This window comes from Sus scrofa, chromosome 10, assembly GCF_000003025.6.
Source record: "Sus scrofa isolate TJ Tabasco breed Duroc chromosome 10, Sscrofa11.1, whole genome shotgun sequence".
Lineage (NCBI taxonomy): Eukaryota > Metazoa > Chordata > Mammalia > Artiodactyla > Suidae > Sus > Sus scrofa.
This window is the reverse complement of record NC_010452.4, coordinates 25425993-25444842: the sequence shown is the minus strand read 5'-3', so window position 1 is coordinate 25444842 and position 18850 is coordinate 25425993. Positions and strand designations below refer to the sequence as shown.

Below are 18850 nucleotides of genomic sequence, written 5' to 3'. Positions count from 1 at the left end.
CAGGCTAGGGGTCTAATCGGAGCTGTTGCTGCCAGCCTACACCACAGCCACAGCAACGCCAGATCCGAGCCTCATCTTCGACCTACACCACAGCTCAAGGCAACGCCAGATCCTTAACCTACTGAGCGAGGCCAGGGATCGAACCTGCAATCTCATGGTTCCTAGTCGGATTCGTTTATGCTGTGCCATGATGGTAACTTCCTTTTTTTTTTTTAACAAAATAATTTTAAATGTATGAGATATTTCATTTTATTGATTAAAAACATGATTTTTCATATATATATATATATACACATGCAATTATATTCAAATATTTGGACATTTTAAATGTATATTTTTGTGTCTGACTCCATATGCTTGATATTAAAGTATTAGAAGTTCAAAGCAGAATTATACTTGTTAAAAATTACTAACACTTCAAACTTGCTGTACTTTTCATTAGAATTTCTGGGATATGTCCCAACTAAACATATTAAAATTCTAGAAAAATAAAAGATGACAATAGCCTACTAAATTAAAAGCACTTTGGGGCTGTGAAATAGAAGCTGTCCACAACCAAACCACAGTGTACATTTAAATTACAAAGTTGTTTTTTTTCTTTAGTTTAAACAATTCTTAAAATTTTCTTTCAAAAAAAAGCATAGTAATCTTATTTTATTTTTAAAATTTTTTGTCTTTTTAGGGCTGCCACTGCGGCATATGGAGGCTCCCAGTCTAGGGGTCGACTGGAGTTGTAGCTGCTGGTTTACACCACAGCCACAGCAACCCCAGATCTGAGCCGCATCTGCAACCTACACCACAGCTCACGGCAACCCCAGATCCTTAACCCATAGAGCAAGACCATGGATAGAACCTGCATCCTCATGGATACTAGTCAGATTCCTTTCTGATGAGCCATGACAGCAACTCCAGTAATCATATTTTAAATAGGTATCTTAAATATCTAAAACATATGTTTCTTTTTACCAGTAACCCACCCTCTCAACAAAATCCCAGTGAAATGATAGTGGGTCTGCGGTCAAGGTGCTATGAACACAGGCTCTATAAAGGTTCAATCTGCTGTATTTCCTCCAAGGAAAGTGATTAGGATAGAAACCCGTGGACTGTGCCTAGATAAATAATTGCACCTTTGTGGAGCTTGCTATGTAGGAATATTTTCTTCATTTAATTTTTTTGGTTGCACCCACAGCATATCGAAGTTCCTGGGCCAGGGATCAAATCTGAGCCGCAGTTTCAACCTATGCTGCACCTGCAGCACTGCCAGATCCTTAACCAAGGGTGCTGGGCCAGGGATCGAACCTGTGCCGCCACAGAGACAATTCCAGATCCTTAACTGCTGTGCCACAGCCAGGAACACCTCTTGGTTTAATTTTTAAAGTCCTTTTCCTGGCCAAAAAAAAAATGAATCATGTTCATTACAGAATAGTTGGGAAATATAGAAAAGTATGGAAAATATAATAAAAAAAACTTGTAATCTTACCACCTAGAGATACCTAATGGTGATATTCTGGTAGATTTACTTCCTGTCTTTTCTTCTTTTATTTTTTGCTTTTTAGGGCCACACCCACAGCATATGGAGGTTCCCAGGCTAGGGGTCTAATCAGAGCTACAGCTGCTGGCCTACATCACAGAAATGCCAGATCCTTAACCCACTGAGGCCAAGGATCGAACTCATGTTCTCATGGACATTAGTCGGGTTCATTTCCACTGAGCCACAATGGGAACTCCTCCCCTCATATGTTCTTCATAAGAATTTATGATTTTTGGGAGTTCCCATCGTGGCGTAGGGGTTAATGAATCCGACTAGGAACCATGAGGTTGTGGGTTCGATCCCTGGCCTTGCTCAGTGAGTTGAGGATCTGGCGTTGCCATGAGCTGTGGTGTAGGTTGCAGACGCGGCTCTGATCGCTGTGGCTCTGGTGTAGGCCGGTGGCTACAGCTCCAATTGGACCCCTGGTGTGGGAACCTCCATATGCCACAGGAGCGGCCCAAAAAATAGCAAAAAGACAAAAAAAAAAAAAAAGAATTTATGATTTTTAATGGCCAAAAAATGTTCATTGAATGGATATACCATAATATAAAATAAAAAATGGTATATATAATTTTATAGCTTTTTTTTTTTTGACCACATCCATGGCACGTGAAAGTTCCTGCCAGGGATTGAACCCATGCCACAGCAGTGACAATGCCCCATCCTTAACCTGCTGAGCTACCAGGAAACTGCTACAATTTTATAGTTTTTAACGTTTTATTTTGTATAAATGAAATTTAATTTTTTTGGAGTTCCCTGGTGGTTACGACTCAGCACTTTCACCACTGTGGCACAGGTTCAATCCCTGGTCTGAGAACAGAGATCCTAAATCAAGTCACTGCATGCTGTGGCCAAGAAAAAAAAATTCATTTTTTTACAAAAATGTTTTTATAAAACAAGCCTTTCAAAGTTATAAAGTTATAAATGGATAGCACAATTTTGACAACTGATGCCTCTCAGCATGCTACTCAGCTGGTGGGTACATGATCTTTCTATGTTTTCATAACTCCTCAAAGGCTGGGAAGAGTCAACAAGTTAGACACGGCACAAGGATATTATTACGTTCCGATATTTTGGGTCACATCCCAAGGTCCATTTGAAAGCAACAGAGTCTGTAATGTCACACGTGGATAACTGAAGGTCGGCTTGAAAAGTCCACATGCTGAACGCCTACGAGCTGTAAAACAGAGTTGATGGGTTTGTGATCCAACCTATTCCTATCACGATGTATAAAATGGATATTGTTACCTAGAAGAGAATATGAATAAAAGACAGAGGTTGATATACAGTGTTATTCATTAGATTTAGTGCTTGCTAGAATCAAGGAAGCATTTCAACTTTTAATTAGTCCAAAGGGGAAAACCAATTACCTGGAGTACATAATATCCTCTATATAATGATATAATAATTTTTAATTAAGGTAATAAAGCATGACAAAAATTATCATTAAATCAGAGTGCTACTTAATGTTTTATGAGATCCAAGGGGAAAGATCCTTAAATTATAAGCTTCTATTAGGTTTTATTAAATGTAATTCAATAAAATATGTTGTCAAACAGACAGGCAGAATATGGAACTAATGTAGATATCGAGCTGGAAAATCACCATCTGGATCTTAAGTGCGATAATGGAATAAATCACTACCTTAAAAAAATTCACTCCCAAACACTGATTTAATAGGCTGACTGCATTAGAACCATAGACCAAAAGAAGCTGAAAAATAATAGCATTAAGTTACATACGTTTAGATGTTCACAATCCTTTTATGTGCTCAAATAAAACAGTCGTCATTTATGGTCTTACGTTCTGTTTACTTTGATTCTTGGACTCAAGGCCAGAATTTTTTTTTTTTTTTTTTTGTCTTGTTTTTTACCTTTTCTAGGGCCGCTCCCGCAGCACACGGAGGTTCCCAGGCCAGGGGTCCAGTTGGAGTTGCAGCTGTCGGCCTACGCCAGGGCCACAGCAACTCGGGATCCGAGCCGCGTCTGCAACCTACACCATAGCTCACGGCAACGCCAGATCCTCAACTCACTGAGCAAGGCCAGGGATCGAACCTGCAACCTCATGGTTCCCAGTCGGATTCGTTAACCACTGAGCCATGACGGGAACTCCAAGGCCAGAATTTTAACTTCAAACATTACATTAAGTAAACATTGTAAGAAGCATGTTTTCTGCATTGTATTTATCTGCTGTCTACAGTAATCGCTTTAGATTGAATATCATAAACTGGCTTATTAGCAAATAAGGCAAAATGAAATACTTGTTTAACTGTGATAATAGATTTGTATAAATATGTAAACCCAGCTCTCTCCTTACAGGAGCTACAATTTCTCCAATAGGTAGTATCAAAATATTCTCCTTATTAAGTCTGTTCCCAACTTGGCACCTAAATGATGCTGTGTGCTTTGCATTCTTATACAACTGAATGTGTGCTCAAATGATGCCAAAATTTGGAGATGAGAGACTCAAAAAATAATACCTTACAAGTCTGAGAATGGAAATTCATTCAGAAACATGGCTTAATGTCATTCTGGGCTAATTTATAGGACTCATTCTCATAAAGCAAGGCTTCTTTTTTGGCCAGTCTAACTCGTGTAAATTTGTGAGAGGGAGGGAAAGGGAGATTACATAAAATGACAGATTTTAGATTTTAGCTAGCCATAGTGTTCCAGCTGCAAAAAGCCAAAAAGTCATAATGCTTGATCAAAATCCTCCTTATAGGAGTTCCCGTTGTGGCACAGTGGTTAACGAATCCGACTAGGAACAATGAGGTTGCAGGTTTGATCCCTGGCCTCACTCAGTGGATTAAAGATCCAGCATTGCCATGAGCTGTGGTGTAGGTTGCAGACGAGGCTCGGATCCCGCTTTGCTGTGGTTGTGGTGTAGGCCGGCATCTACGGCTCAGATTAGACCCCTAGCCTGGGAACCTCCATGTGCCACAGGTGCAGCCCTAGAAAAGGCAAAAAGACAGAAAAAAAAAAAATCCTCCTTATAAAGACTTCTTTTAAGACATTTGGAATTTATTAAAGTAAATGTTAAATTTACATCTCATAGAAGCTATGCTTACTCATGTGGACAGTTTTAAAGATGAAGTACCAAGAAAAATCAGTTTACAGCATAGAGATTTAGGCGTTTTGGCACTTTCATACGGGTGTTTGTCCCTGACTGCAAGACAGATCCAATGCCCAACCATTTAGCAGAGGGAAGCCAAAGGAATTTCAGGTGGTCCAAACTGATCAATAAAGCTATTTAAAGGATGTGGCTTAGGGTCATTGTTGTTTGAATAAGCTGTTCCTGGGGCTGACTTGATTTCTGACATTGAGCAAGTTAGCTAGGTTTGTTAGCTATAAATAACTAGGTTGATCCTTCTAATGACAAAAAAAAAAAAAGACAAAAAAAAAAAAAAAGAATGCTTGATGGCTTTCTCTCTTATTTTATTTATTTATTCTTAATTTTTTATTTATTTATTTTTTTTTTGGTATTTTGGCCATTTTTCTAGGGCCGCTTCCTTGGCATATGGACGTTCCCAGGCTAGGGGTCTAATCAGAGCTGTAGCCGCTGGCCTACACTAGAGCTACAGCAAAGCAGGATCCAAGCCAAGTTTGCAAACTACACCACAGATCGTGGCAGCGCCGGATCCTTAACCCACTGAGAGAGGCCAGGGACCGAACCCGCAACCTCATGGTTCCTAGTCGGATTCGTTAACCACTGCGCCACAACTGGAACTCCCTTTCTCTCTTTTTTTAATGTTTACCTCCACTAAAATTTTTAGAGTGTTATAGCCATATACAAGTCACCAAACCCCTGCTGACTTTCCTTATCCCAAATACATGGAATCACTCAGGCATGGAATGATGGCCACATGACATCCAGTAAACAGACATCAAAGATACACAGAAGCATTTGAAAACAAATGATGTCCCCTATGACAGCACAGCTGCTATGATATCAAGTGGCCTATTTTTACATGGTGGCTGTTTTATGAAGGAAGTGGATGGCCTGTGGATTTCTACAAAGCACCAGAAGCGTGCTGCTGAAACGGGGCTTTGAGGCTTACCTGGACCTAAAATGACTGTTCCACCTTGCTGAGCTGGGTCTCCTTGAAAATCAAAAAGAGGGCCAGTCACTGCCCGCCACAGGCTCCGAATGCTTCCTGAGAGTATGTTTGATTTTATATGAGGGCTCTTTCCTGAAATATTAAGAACTGTCTTTAGATGTTACATTTTATATTTGATTAGATATTAAGGTAACATTAGTACTTCTAGAAAACACTCTCTTTTTTTTGGCTGCCCCCACAGCATATGGACTTTCCAGGCCAGCGATCAGATCCTAGCTGCAGTTGTGACCTATGCCGCAGGTGTGGCAATGCCAGATCCTTAACCCACTGTGCCAGGCCAGGGATTGAACCTGCGTCCGGGTGCTGCAGAGATGCCACCGATCCCACGGCACCACAGTGGAAACTCCAAAACAGTCTCTTTCTTATGGGTCATCTTACTTTTTTTTTTTTTTTTTTGGTCTTTTGTCTTTTTAGGGACGCACCTGCAGCACATGGAGATTCCCAGGCTAGGGGTCTAATCGGAGCTGTTGCCGCCAGCCTACACCACAGTCACAGCAACACCAGATCCGAGCTGCATCTGCGACCTACACCACAGCTCACGGCAATGCCAGATCCTTAACTCACTGATCGAGGCCAGAGATCGAATCCGGCAACCTAGTCAGACTCATTTCTGCTGCACCACGACGGGAACTCCTTACTTTTGACTTTTCTTCTTCCTTCAAAGAATGGTTTCTCAGCCTTTCACTACTGATGTTTCAGACCAGGTAATTCTTTGTCCTGTGCAATGCAGGCTGATTACATTGTCCTTGATCTTTGCACCTACTAGATGCCGCAGCATTCACCAAGTCGTGACAGTCAATAATGTCTCCAGACAATGTCAAAGGTCCCCCTGGCGGGCGGGGGCAAAAACTGTCCCTGGTTGAGAACTACTGCTTTAAAGGAAGAAGTGATAACAGACCCAGATCATTTTCATTTTCCACAGAAAAATGGCAGCAACAGCCTTCTCAAACTGGTCATACTTTCATTTTAAATTCCCCATTTATATTTTGTTTTGTCTCTTACCTACTAATAGATGACTACATTTCTTTTCAAGAGACACTGTGGCACAGGCTGTTATGTGCTGGTCAAATACCAGTTTCCTATTTCTGGGACCACAGTTAAACATGTCCCAGTCCTCTTGGCAGTCTAGGATAGCACATGCCTAAGCTCTAACCAATGAATAAAATGATGTGTGCCACTTCCAGGGCACCGCATAAAAACCTCCCAAGCTCAATTTTCCATGTTCCTTCTACATCCTTGGAAGCTTAGGCTGAAGATGGCAGAGCCCCAAGATGGAAGGGGCCTGAGTCTTTCCTACTGTGTCCCTGGATTGCGGCTTAGAGAAGCACCCAATCCATACCCCTTCTTGAAATGTAAAAGAAAAAGAACGAACCTTTTCCCGTGTTATGCTATTAAGACCTGGAGATTTAGGAGTTCCTGTTGTGGCTCAATGGCTAACGAACCTGACTAGTACCCATGAGAATGAGGGCTTAATCCCTGGCCTGGCTCAGTGGGTTAGGGATCTGGCATTGCCGTGAGCTGTGATATAGGTCACATACACGGCTAGGATCCCGCATTGCTGTGGCTGTGGGTAGGTCGGCAGCTGTGGCTCCAATTCGACCCCTAGCCTGGGAATCTCCATATGCCGGGGGTGTGGCCCTAAAAAGACAAAAGACAACAAAACCAAAAAAAACCCTCCAACTTTTGAGGTTTAGCTGTAATAATAGCAACTACAGCTATCTCTCCATTTTCCCTTGGCTGTCAGTTTTCCTATTTATTCCTCTTCCACTCCCTTTGAGTAAAGAAACTCAGTCTCCTACCTCTGCCTTTTATATCTTTTTTCTTTTTCTTTTTATGGCTGCACCTGCGGCATATGGTAGTTCCTGGGCCAGGGCTAGGGCTAGGGGTTGAATTGGAGCTGCAGCTGCCAGCCTATGCCACAGCTACAGCGATGCTGGATCCAAGATGCAGCTGCAACCTATGCCTTTAACCCACTGAGCAAGGCCAGGGTTGGAACCCACATCATCATGGACACTATGTCAGGTTCTTAACCCTCTGAGCCACAACAGGAACTTCTTTTATGTCTTTCATTTTTTTTTTTTCCTTTAATTTTGGACTCCACTGTTCTTTTTTTTTTTTTTTTTTTTTGTCTTTTTGCCATTTCTTGGGCTGCTCCTGCAGCATATGGAGGTTCCCAGGCTGGGGGTCGAATCGGAGCTGTAGCCACCGGCCTATGCCAGAGCCACAGCAATGCAGGATCCAAGCCGCGTCTGCAACCTACACCACAGCTCACGGCAACGCTGGATCCCCAACCCACTGAGCAAGGCCAGGGATCAAACCCGCAGCCTCATGGTTCTTAGTCGGATTTGTTAACCACTGAGCCACGACGGGAACTCCTCCAACTCTTCTATTTCCTTCACGTTTATATTAAGATAAACATTTATCTTACCAAGAAACAAATACCAGGTTCATTAGAGACATGGATAAAAAACTAAAGTTTACTGTTTTCTAGGATCTCCTATCTAAAATGTGTTCATAAATGCAAGCTATCTTATGTCCAAAGAAGGGTCATTTAATATTTCTGAAATTTTAGGGAGTTCCCGTCGTGGCTCGGTGGTTAACTAACTCAACTAGGATCTGTGAGGATATAGGTTCAATCCCTAGCCTTGCTCAGTGGGTTAAAGGATCTGGCATTGCCGTGAGCTATGGTGTAGGTCACAGATGTGGCTTGGATCCTGTGTTGCTGTGGCTGTGGCACAGGCCAGCAGCTGTAGCTCTGATTTGACCCCTAGCCTGGGAATTTCCATGTCACGGGCGCGGACCTAAAAAGCAAATAATAATAATTATAATAATATTTCTGAAATTTTAGAAAGTCAATTGAAGAAGATCCACAACCTGAAATTTCACAATTTTTGCTTTCAAGCACAATCTAATTTTGCCAATACAAATTTAGTTATGTGGGAGCTTCTGTCGTGGCTCAGTGGTAGCTAACTCAGCTAGTATCCATAAGGACTTGGGCTTGATCCCTGGCCTCGCTTAGTGGGTTAACGAGCCGGCATTGCAATGAGATGTGGTATAGGTCTCAGATGCAGTTCAGATCTGGCATTGCTGTGGCTGTGGTGTAGGCTAGCAGCTGCAGATGCAACTCCACCCTTAGCCTGGGAACTTCCATATGCCATGGGTGTGGGCCTAAAAGACAAAAAAAAAAAAAAAAGAAAAAAAAAAAAGAAAAGAAAATTTAGTTATGTGTAAAACTCCTGTTTTTTTTGTTTTTTTTTTCCCTCTTTACTTTGATTCTTGGACTTAAGACCTGAATTTTAACTTAAAACATTAGATTAAATACGTATATAAGAGGCATGTTTTCTGCATTGTACTTATTTGCTGTCTATAGGAATCACTGCAGATATATTATAAATTGGCTTATCAAATTAGGCAAAGTGAAACACTAGGTAAACTCAAATCTTCCTGAATTTAGTAGTTTTCTTCTTTTTTTTTTTTTTTTTGGTTGTGCCCGTGGCATGCAAAAATTTCCAGGCCAGGGACTGAACCCATGCCACAGCAGCAGCTCAAGCCAAAGCAGTGACAACACCAGATCCTTAACCAGCTAGGCCACCAGGGAATTCCTAGTAGCTTTTTTTCTTATTTTTTGTCCTCATAAACTGATCCTTTAATTTTAAATTATTATGTCTTATTTTTAGTGTCCTAATTTTATTTTTTTTATTTATTTTTTTTTAAACATTCATTCTTTTTTTTTTTTTTTTTGTCTTTTGTCTTTTGTCTTTTTTTATTGTTGTTGTTGTTGTTATTGTTGCTATTTCTTGGGCCGCTCCCGCAGCATATGGAGGTTCCCAGGCTAGGGGTTGAATCGGAGCTGTAGCCACCAGCCTACGCCAGAGCCACAGCAACTTGGGATCTGAGCCACGTCTGCAACCTACACCACAGCTCACGGCAACGCCGGATCCTTAACCCACTGAGCAAGGGCAGGGATCGAACCCGCAACCTCATGGTTCCTAGTCGGATTCGTTAACCACTGCGCCACGACGGGAACTCCTAGTGTCCTAATTTTAAAGTAGAATTATTCTAGGACTGATTCTGAGATTCACACTTTTTCAGGTAGGAATTTTCAAAAATTATTTTGTAAGAACCTAATATTTTCTGTTTGGAAATACGGTACTTTAACACAGATCAAAGGAGTTTAAGTGATTTGAATATACTCTTATAATGACAAGAATATATATTTTGCTTCAAAGTCTTCTGCTTTCTTTGCCATTCCATATTTTTACTGAGGTAATGAGTGGTGAGGTGTTACTAAAGTGAAACTCACAGTTTATATCTAAAGTGCTAAATGATAAATAGACCTTACACCTGCTGAGACTCTGCCACAGCACAGGAAAACATCCACCAAAGACAGAGGTTCACAATCTATACTGTTGCAATTTCCTATACCAAAAAGAAAGGGGAGGAGTTCCCGTCATGGCGCAGTGGAAACAAATCCGACCAGGAACCTTGAGGTTGTGGGTTCGATCCCGGGCCTCGATCAGTTGGGTTAAGGATCCTGCATTGCTGTGAGCAGTGGTGTAGGTTGCAGACGCAGCTCGGATCTGGCATTGCTGTGGCTCTGGTGTAGGCCAGCAGCTGTATCTCCGATTTGACCCCTAGCCTGAGAACCTCCATATGCCACTGGTGCGGCCCTAAAAAGACAAAAGACCAAAAAATAAAAAAATAAATAAAATAAAAGAATAAAGAAAGGGGGAAAAAGAGAAAACTCTGTATTTATGCTAGCTCATCATTAGGTTTAATAAAGTTGGAGTTCCTGTCGTAGCTCAGCAGAAACAAATCTGACTAGTGTCCATGAGGACACAGGTTCAATCCCTAGCCTTGCTCTGGGTTAAGGATCCGGTGTTGCCATGAGCTGTAGTGTAGGTTGCAGATGAGGCTTGGATCTGGTATTGCTGTCGCTGTGGGTAGTCTGGCGGCTACAGCCCCGACTCAACCCCTAGCCTGAGAACCTCCATATGCTGAGGGTGCAGCTCTAAAAAGACAAAATAAATAAATAAATAAAGTTTAGGTTGCTTTCTTTAAAAACATCAGTAAGGGAGTTCCTGTTGTGGCTCAGCTGGTTGTGAACCCAACTAGTATCCGTGAGGATGCGGATTCAATCCCTGGCCTTGCTCAGGGGGTTAAGGATCTGGCAGCGCTGCTGGCTGTGGTGTAGGTCACAGACGAGGCTCGGATCCTGCATTGCTGTGGCTGCGGTGAAGGCCGGCAGCTCTAACTCCGATTTGACCCCTAGTCTGGGAACTCCCCTATGCCACGGGTGCAGCCCTAAAAAGCAAAAACAAACAAACAAAACCACCTGAAAACATCAGTAAAGGGATCACGTCAACTCCACCTCATAAGTAGCTTCATGATCTGTCCTCTCCTCTGCATCTCTGCTCCAGGCCCTGTCATTTCTTTCCGGCCATTACTACAATCTTGTTATAAGAATATCGGTGGCTCTGGTTTGGCAGGTTCCAATGACTGCTCCACGCTGGCCACATGACTGTATCGCTTCTCCACTCCACTACCTGTATGACTTCCCAATTACCTTCAAAACAAATCCAAACTCCCTGGCATGTTCCCAGACTCGGCATGAATTGGCCACAACCTGCCTCTTGGCTCACACCAATCCCCCAACTGGCTCCTGGACTCCAGCCAGACATAGCAATCTGTACTTCTCCAAGAGTCACATTTTTTCGTGCCTGTGTGTTTTTGCAAGTGCTACTTTCTGTCAGCTGGACCATTCCCAACCTTATTTCCTCCAGCTAACTTAAAAAACGTTATCACCTCGATGAAACCTTCCCAGATCCCTCTTTCCCAGTGCTTCTCTGGTATTAGACATTTCTTGCAGTATAGGTATTGCCAGTGTACATTCTTTTATAGCCCTAAACTGTCATAAAATCAACTGCATCTGTCTCCCAGAGTTGATTACAAGCATCGAAATGGCAGGGCTGTGCCTTTTTTTTTTTTTTTTTTTTTTTGCCAGACTGGGGTAGGAGGGTAGGAGGGCAGCTCATGCCTGTGGCATGTGGAAGTTCCTAGGCCAGGGATGGAACCCATGCCACGGCAGTGACCTGAACTGCAGCAGGGACAACATCAGGTCCTTAACCCGCTGAGCCACCAGGGAACTCCTGGGCTGTGTCTTTTAACAGTCCTTCTAGGACTATCTGACACCATGGGTGCCATGGGTGTCACTCTCAACATTTATTGAGACTAAATTATTTGATTTCTTTTTCTTTTCTTCCTTTTTTTTTTTTTTTTTTTGCTTTTTAGGGTTGCACCTGCGGCATACAGAGGTTCCCAGCCTAGGGGTCAAGCTGGAGCTACAGCTGCTGGCCCATGCCACAGCCACAGCAACACACAGCATCCAAGCCACATCTGCGACCTACACCACAGCTCACGGCAACGCTACATCCTCGACCCACTGAGCAAGGCCAGGGATCAAACCCACATCCTCATGGATCCTAGTCAGATTGTTTCTGCTGCATCACAATGGAAACTCCATATATAATTTGATTTCAAGGTGAGTTCTCTTATTTGATATTTCAGAAGCCAAGTTCCTTCTACCTAAAATACATATAAATAGCTCACCTAAAGCTTGTTATACTCTTAATTATAAAGAATTGTGCTAAGGGCAGAGAATGTGGACCATATATAGATGAATAAAACACAAACTTTTCAACTAAGTACACTACTGACCACCTTAAGTGCAATAATGGAGTATACATATATAATAATGTACAAGCTATTCTTAAATACAATGACGAAGCAGTTGCTTCAGCTTGAAGAGCTCTTAAGAGCCCCTTTGAAGTAGGCTTTAAATGAAAAGTAAGATTTCATCAATTAAAAAAGAGTATTGGAGTTCCCACCATGGTGCAGTGGAAATGAATCAGACTAGGAACCATGAGGTTAGGGGTTTGATCCTTGGCCTTGCTTGGTGGGTTAAGGATCGGGCGTTGGCGTGAGCTGTGGTGTAGGTTGCAGACGTGCCTCGGATGTGGCGTTGCTGTGGCTGTGGTGTAGGCCGGCAGCTGTTGCTCTGATTATACCCCTAGCCTGGGAACTTCCATATGCCTTGAGTGTGGCCCTAAAAAGAAAAAAAAAAAAAGTACAATATTCAAAGCCATGGTGTTAAGGTATGAAGATATATCAACTTAAGCAATATTATTTTACTTTTAATTAAAAAAGTAATTTCATTGCAAAAAATACAAAAGCCACTCTCTCATTCCCACACCTTGGGGTAAACACTGCAATATCTTTTATTTTTATTTTACTTTTATTTTGCTGTTTTTAGGGCTGTACCACTGGCATATGGAAGTTCCCAGGCTAGGGGTTGAACGAGAGCTGCAGCTATGCCACAGCCTGGGCAATGTGGGATCTGAGCCGACCTGTACCACAGCCCATGGTAATGCTAGATCCTTAATCCACTGAGCGAGGCCAGGGATCAAAGCCACATCCTCATGGATACTAGTTGGGTTCATTACCACTTAGCCACAGTGGGAACTCCCGCTGCAATATCTTTTAAAACATTTTTCATCATACACACACTTATATGCTATGGATCTTTATGAAAATGGTTTTTATTTTCACAAAAATGAAATCATACTAAAAACACTTCTGCAATTTGTGTTTTTCGTTTACTTAGTATTTCACCAACAGCCTTCCACACCATTATATCCAGGAAATGAATTTTTTAGAGTCTCATGAATCTGGACGCTTACTAGAATCATAAAACGCAGGCTTATTTGGAGTCTCCTCATGGCTCAGCAGGTTAAAGATCCTGTGTTGTCACTGATGTGGCACGGGTTTGATCTCTGGCCCAGCACTTCCACATGCTGTGGGTGCAGCAACAAAAACCAAAACAAAATAAAAATAAGCCCCCCGCAAAAAACCCCAATCAGGCTGATTTATGAATTTACCATTTGTTCCCCTATGCATATACGCCTGTGAAATGTGAACTAAACTATGAATTTTTCTACTTGAGATATGCTATGTCTTACCTGAAGAGGCAATTTCTTCACCTCTTTTCATTCCCAATCTTTTATAAATTTCTCTCTCAGGATCAACATAGATTTCGTGAGAATACCCAGTTAGTTTGCAGAAAGGCTGAAAGAAAAGAAGAGCTGGAATTTTTATCAAAAGAAATGAGAGAAAAATAGTGATCATCTGACTTAATTTTAACATATTTAATCTATATTTAGTGGCTTAAAATATAATTTAAAACTTTATTATAGTTGATTTACCATGTTCTGTCAATTTCTGCTGTACAGCAAAGTGACCCAGTTATACATATATATGTGCTCTTTTTTTTTCACATTATCCTCCATCATGTTTCATCACAAGTGACTGGATATAGTTCCCTGTACTATACAGCAGGATCTCATTGCTTATCCACTCCAAATGCAAGAGTTTGCATCTACTAACCCCAAACTCCCAGTCCATCCCACTCCCTCCTCCTCCCCTTTGGCAACCACAAGTCTCTTCTCCATGTCCATGACTTTGTTTCTTTTCTGTAGATAGGTTCATTTGTGCCATACATTGGATTTCAGATATAAGTGATATCATATGCGGGATCTGAGCCGCGTCTGCAACCTACACCACAGCTCATGGCAACGCCGGATCTTTTTCTTTCTGTCTTTTTCTTTCTGTCTTACTTCACTTAGTATGAGAGTCTCTGGTTCCATCCATGGTGCTGCAAATGGCCTTATTTTGTTCTTTTCAAATAATCTGATTTTTATGTCTGAAAGAGATTTAACCTGTAGTTTCCCAATTTGCCAAATATTTACCTCAATATGATGGTAGGATGACTGTCCAATCACTATAAGAGTGACGTTTGCTTCCTTTCAGAGAGAAAAAAGACATGTACATATTATTGGAAATTATACATTTCATATAACTTTCTCTAATCCAACTCTTTTGCTCCAGTCTAATGCCACCTATAGGCTTCTAGAAGAATGGTATAAACATCAAAATTGTGTGAGTCAAAGTAAAGAAGTGTATACTAAAATGCTCAGATGACTCTTTGCTAAGTAAGAATTGCAAAATAATATAGTCAGTACTTCTCTACACTTTCCCCAAAGGTGTACATTAAACAACAATAAAAACAATAAAAGGAAGGTTAATCAGCAATTTCATTCTTTCACATTTCAATTGATAAGATCGGATAAAAATGTATCTTAGGTTTACAAAAGCTACCCAACCCCTTCACTCAAAAGCTCAGGGAAATGAATCTGACTAGTATCCATGAGGACCAGGTTCCATCCCTGGCTTTGCTCAGTGGGTTAGGGATCTAGCATTGCCATGAGCTGTGGCGTAGGTGGCAGATGCGGCTCAGATCCAGCATTGCTGTGGCTGTGGCATAGGCCAGCAGCTACAGCTCCGATTTGACCCCTAGCTTGGGAACCTCCTCATGCCCTAGGTGAGGCCTTAAAAAGACAAAAAAAAAACCCTCATCTGGGGACAAATTTTTATATGCCTGAAGAAATACACATGCGTGTGGTTGTCATAGGGATGTGGAATGTGCATTCCATTAACAATACAAAAGTTTACCTTTAAGATATACTAGTATTTTCCTATAATGAACAATTATTTGGAGTGTTTTTTTTGTTTGTTTGTTTTTTTTTGTCTTTTTGCTATTTCTTTGGGCCGCTCCCGCGGCATATGGAGGTTCCCAGGCTAGGGGTCCAATCGGAGCTGGAGCCACTGGCCTACGCCAGAGCCACAGCAACGTGGGATCTGAGCCCCGTCTGCAACCTACACCACAGCTCACGGCAACGCCAGATCGTTAACCCACTGAGCAAGGGCAGGGACCGAACCCGCAACCTCATGGTTCCTAGTCGGATTTGTTAACCACTGCGCCACGACAGGAACTCCCCTGGAGTGTTATTTATTGCAAAAATAAAGGGAAGGAAACAGCAATAATTTCTAACATTTGGTTTTGGTCATCAATCAACTTTTAAGAACAGCAAGTTATTAAATAACATCAAAAGTATTATTATGGATAATATGTTTATAATCAGGCAGGAATGAAACGGCCCGAAACAGATTTCTAACGCGTCTGACCCCCTTTTAGAGGCGTTGGAGAGATGTGTGGAATGGCAATAGTCTGGGTTTGTGTCTGCGAAGGAGAGGAGGCGCGTTCCTCTCACCTCATCCCATTGCAGTCCTCATAAATGACAGATGACTTTCGCAAGGCTGCCCTGAAGCGGGCACGCGGCTGTTCAAGCTTAGGAAACTTACTTGTAAGAAACTCTTGGGGATTTTGGCCAGATCTTCTACGTATTCCTTGCAGATGTAACACAGGAAATGCTGAAATCCCAACATGGGCAAAAAAGGACAAGTTAGCAACTAACAACTTCAGAATCCACAAAGGACCAAGTACTTTATTGTGCGTGACACTACTTCACGCAACACCCATGCAGGTAGAAAAAGATGTCAGAGGAAAAAAAAAAAAAAGTCTGAAGCGCCCGAAAGTGCACTGAAATTAGGCCGCACCCGGTCCCTGCTAGGCCTCCTCGCTTGCTGAGAAAATGGCCTTGGCTTGGCGGGCTGCTTTTCTATTCCCGTTCAAGGAAGCAAGAGGAGCAGTTCGCATTCCAGAAGCCTCTAGTGGATGATCACGGGAAGGGCCAGGCCCAGCAGTCTCCCCTCTCGGGCCCCGGACCCTTTGAGGGACCCGATGGACTTCCCCTAGCTGGGGCCGTGGAAGCAACCTCCGTCCCAGCCTGCGGGCGAGGTCCCAGCTCCGGGTTGTCTCGCCGCCCGCGCTCACCCGCACAAAGACCACGACAGCCCGTCGCTCTCGGAACAGCGAGCCGAACAGCACCCGCCTCCCGGAGGCGTCCAGCACGGGCATCTCGGCCACGGTGGCGGCCAGGGGCTGCCCACTCTCGGGGCCGCTTGGAATTGAGGCTGGAGCGGCGCGACCGCTGACTTGCCGCGTGACCGGAGCCACGAATGGCGAAGCCATCGTGCCCAGGAACTACCCGCCCGTAGGTCGCACCGGCTGGGGACAGTCTGTGAGCGGGATTGCAGCCAAACTAGGAGCAAGGGGCGGGGCACGGGGCAGGGGGCGGGGCACGGGGCAGGGGGCGGGGTGCATAGGCAGGGCGGGGCGGAACACTGCGCAGGGGCGGGGCACTGGGCAGGGGCGGAGCTGCGTCTGGTCCAGACCCGCCGCGGGGGACGAGTGTGGCACCTTGCCGGTGAGTCTCGGCTTGTACGCAGCTCAGGCGGTCGAGATGTTGCGGGAAAGTAGAGACCCGCTCTCGCGTTTTCTGACTCAGCCAACTCTTGGTAAGAAGAGAGAAAGAGGAGGGTCTGAGCCCAGAAGGGAAGAAAGCAGCTCACTCCGTAGCTGCATCAGCCGAAGTTAGTTTTTATCTGTTCAAGACAGCTAGTGCCCAAGGACATGCCGTGATGGGATAGATTTTTTTCCATCTAGTACGTTTTTAACCCTCTCCTTTTTCAGCTCTCTTACTTTTTTTTTTTAAGATATTATTACCATACGGTGTCGTGCAGATCTTAAGGGTGGAATTATTTTTTTTTATTTTTTATTTTTTTTGCTTTTTGTCTTTTCTAGGGCTGCACCCGTGGCATATGGAGATTCCCAGGCCAGGGGTCTAATTGGAGCTGCAGCTGCCGGCCTACGCCACAGCCACAGCAACGCAGGATCCGAGCGGTGTCTGTGACCTACACCACAGCTCACGGCAACACCAGATCCTTAACCCACTGAGCGAGGCCAGGGATCGAACCCTCAACCTCATGATTCCCAGTTGAATTCGTTAACCACTGAGCCACGACGGGAACTCCCACATTTTTTAAATTAAATTTTTAAATTTAATAATTTGCCAACATTTTATCATGGAAAATTTTAAACCTGCCCAAAAAGGTGAAAGATTTTTCCAGTGAACACTCTTATATCCACTACCTAGATTCTACTGTTAACATTTTACTCTATCACAACCTATGCATCAATCCGATTAGGTGAGTTTTACCTTATTATCCATCTGTTATCCACAACCCTATAAAAATATGGAACATTGCTGTCGCTTGAAAAAATTCCCCCGGCTCTATTTCTTAAGAGCTGATATAATAAACCTATTTATAAATGTTTTAGGCATTTCAGGAGTCCATGCCCTTTTTTCAGACTTGTTTTGCTATAGCTATTTACCAGGCCCCTCAAATGAGATGTGCCTCTGTGTGTGTGTGTGTGTGTGTGTGTGTGTGTGTGTGTATGTAAATGGTGGATTGTGAGGGATGAAGAAAATGGAATTAAATGGCTTGGAGTTCCCAAGTGGTGCAGTGGGTTGAGGATCTGGCACTGTCACTGCTGTGGCTTCTGGTGTCGCTGCTGTGCTTCTGTTTGATCCTTGGCTAGGGGAACTTTCATATTCTGTGGGCTGCCAAGAAAGAAAAAGAAAAAGACTTGGCTTCAGTTTTGTAGAAACCTATGGTCAATGCATACCACCTAGTCTTTTAAGCATGTTTCTGTTCTACTTAATTTCTCCTGGGGCAGGCTGTGGACAAGCAGGCATAGGTAAACTTAGGAATTTCTGCAGCCTCTGTGAAACTCAGCTGGTCCTGGATTCGGTGGTTGGTCTTGCACTGGGGTTTCTCATAGATAGTGACCATGTGTCTAAGATTTCCAGGGCAGAACATGATCAACATTTAGGTTCTGTGTCTACAAGTTCTTTCAACCTTATATCTGGATTTCTTTTTTTTTTTTTTTTTTTTTTTTTTTTTTTTTTTTTTTGTCTTTTGTCTTTTTGTTGTTGTTGTTGTTATTATTGTTGCTATTTCTTGGGCCGCTCCCGCGGCATATGGAGGTTCCCAGGCTAGGGGTTGAATCGGAGCTGTAGCCCCCGGCCTACGCCAGAGCCACAGCAACGCGGTATCCGAGCCACGTCTGCAACCTACACCACAGCTCACGGCAACGCCGGATCGTTAACCCACTGAGCAAGGGCAGGGACCGAACCCGCAACCTCATGGTTCCTAGTCGGATTCGTTAACCACTGCGCCACGACGGGAACTCCTGGATTTCTGATTTAGGAAATACAATCCTCTATCTATGGTATTTGTCTAGCTGAAGCTCTTTAAGGTCACCCTTGTCAAGAGCAGACTGCTGGTGAGATATATGTGACCAATGTCACATTGCCGCAGAGTGCAGGGGAAACGGATCCTGA

At 43.2% G+C, this 18850-nt stretch overlaps 1 protein-coding gene across 3 annotated transcripts; it reads right to left on the bottom strand.

The window, feature by feature from the left end:
- Positions 234-16714, bottom strand: AAED1 (AhpC/TSA antioxidant enzyme domain containing 1). 3 transcript variants are annotated; one of them, XM_003130856.4, is made up of 6 exons: positions 16438-16712; positions 15906-15974; positions 14453-14506; positions 13667-13772; positions 5589-5720; positions 234-2779 (listed from the first exon to the last, which is right to left on the bottom strand). In XM_003130856.4, the coding sequence occupies exons 1-6, from the start codon at positions 16633-16635 to the stop codon at positions 2652-2654; spliced, it is 687 nt and encodes a 228-aa protein (XP_003130904.1). In that variant the 5' UTR covers positions 16636-16712; the 3' UTR covers positions 234-2651. The 3 variants fall into 3 exon arrangements, with proteins under 3 accessions (XP_003130904.1, XP_013835832.1, XP_003130905.1); XM_013980378.2 differs by having other exon boundaries at positions 2401-2779; positions 5589-5735; positions 16438-16713; XM_003130857.4 differs by lacking the exon at positions 5589-5720 and having other exon boundaries at positions 2401-2779; positions 16438-16714.

Excerpts from the sequence above, each read along its gene's own strand:
- AAED1 (XM_013980378.2), bottom strand. The coding sequence starts at position 16,635 with ATGGCTTCGCCATTCGTGGCTCCGGTCACGCGGCAAGTCAGCGGTCGC. Across the intron at positions 15,975-16,437 it reads CTGTCGTGGTCTTTGTGCGG|CATTTCCTGTGTTACATCTG; the intron begins GTGAGCGCGGGC and ends TTGGGATTTCAG. Across the intron at positions 5,736-13,666 it reads TGAAGAAATTGCCTCTTCAG|TTCTTAATATTTCAGGAAAG; the intron begins GTAAGACATAGC and ends ATCTAAAGACAG.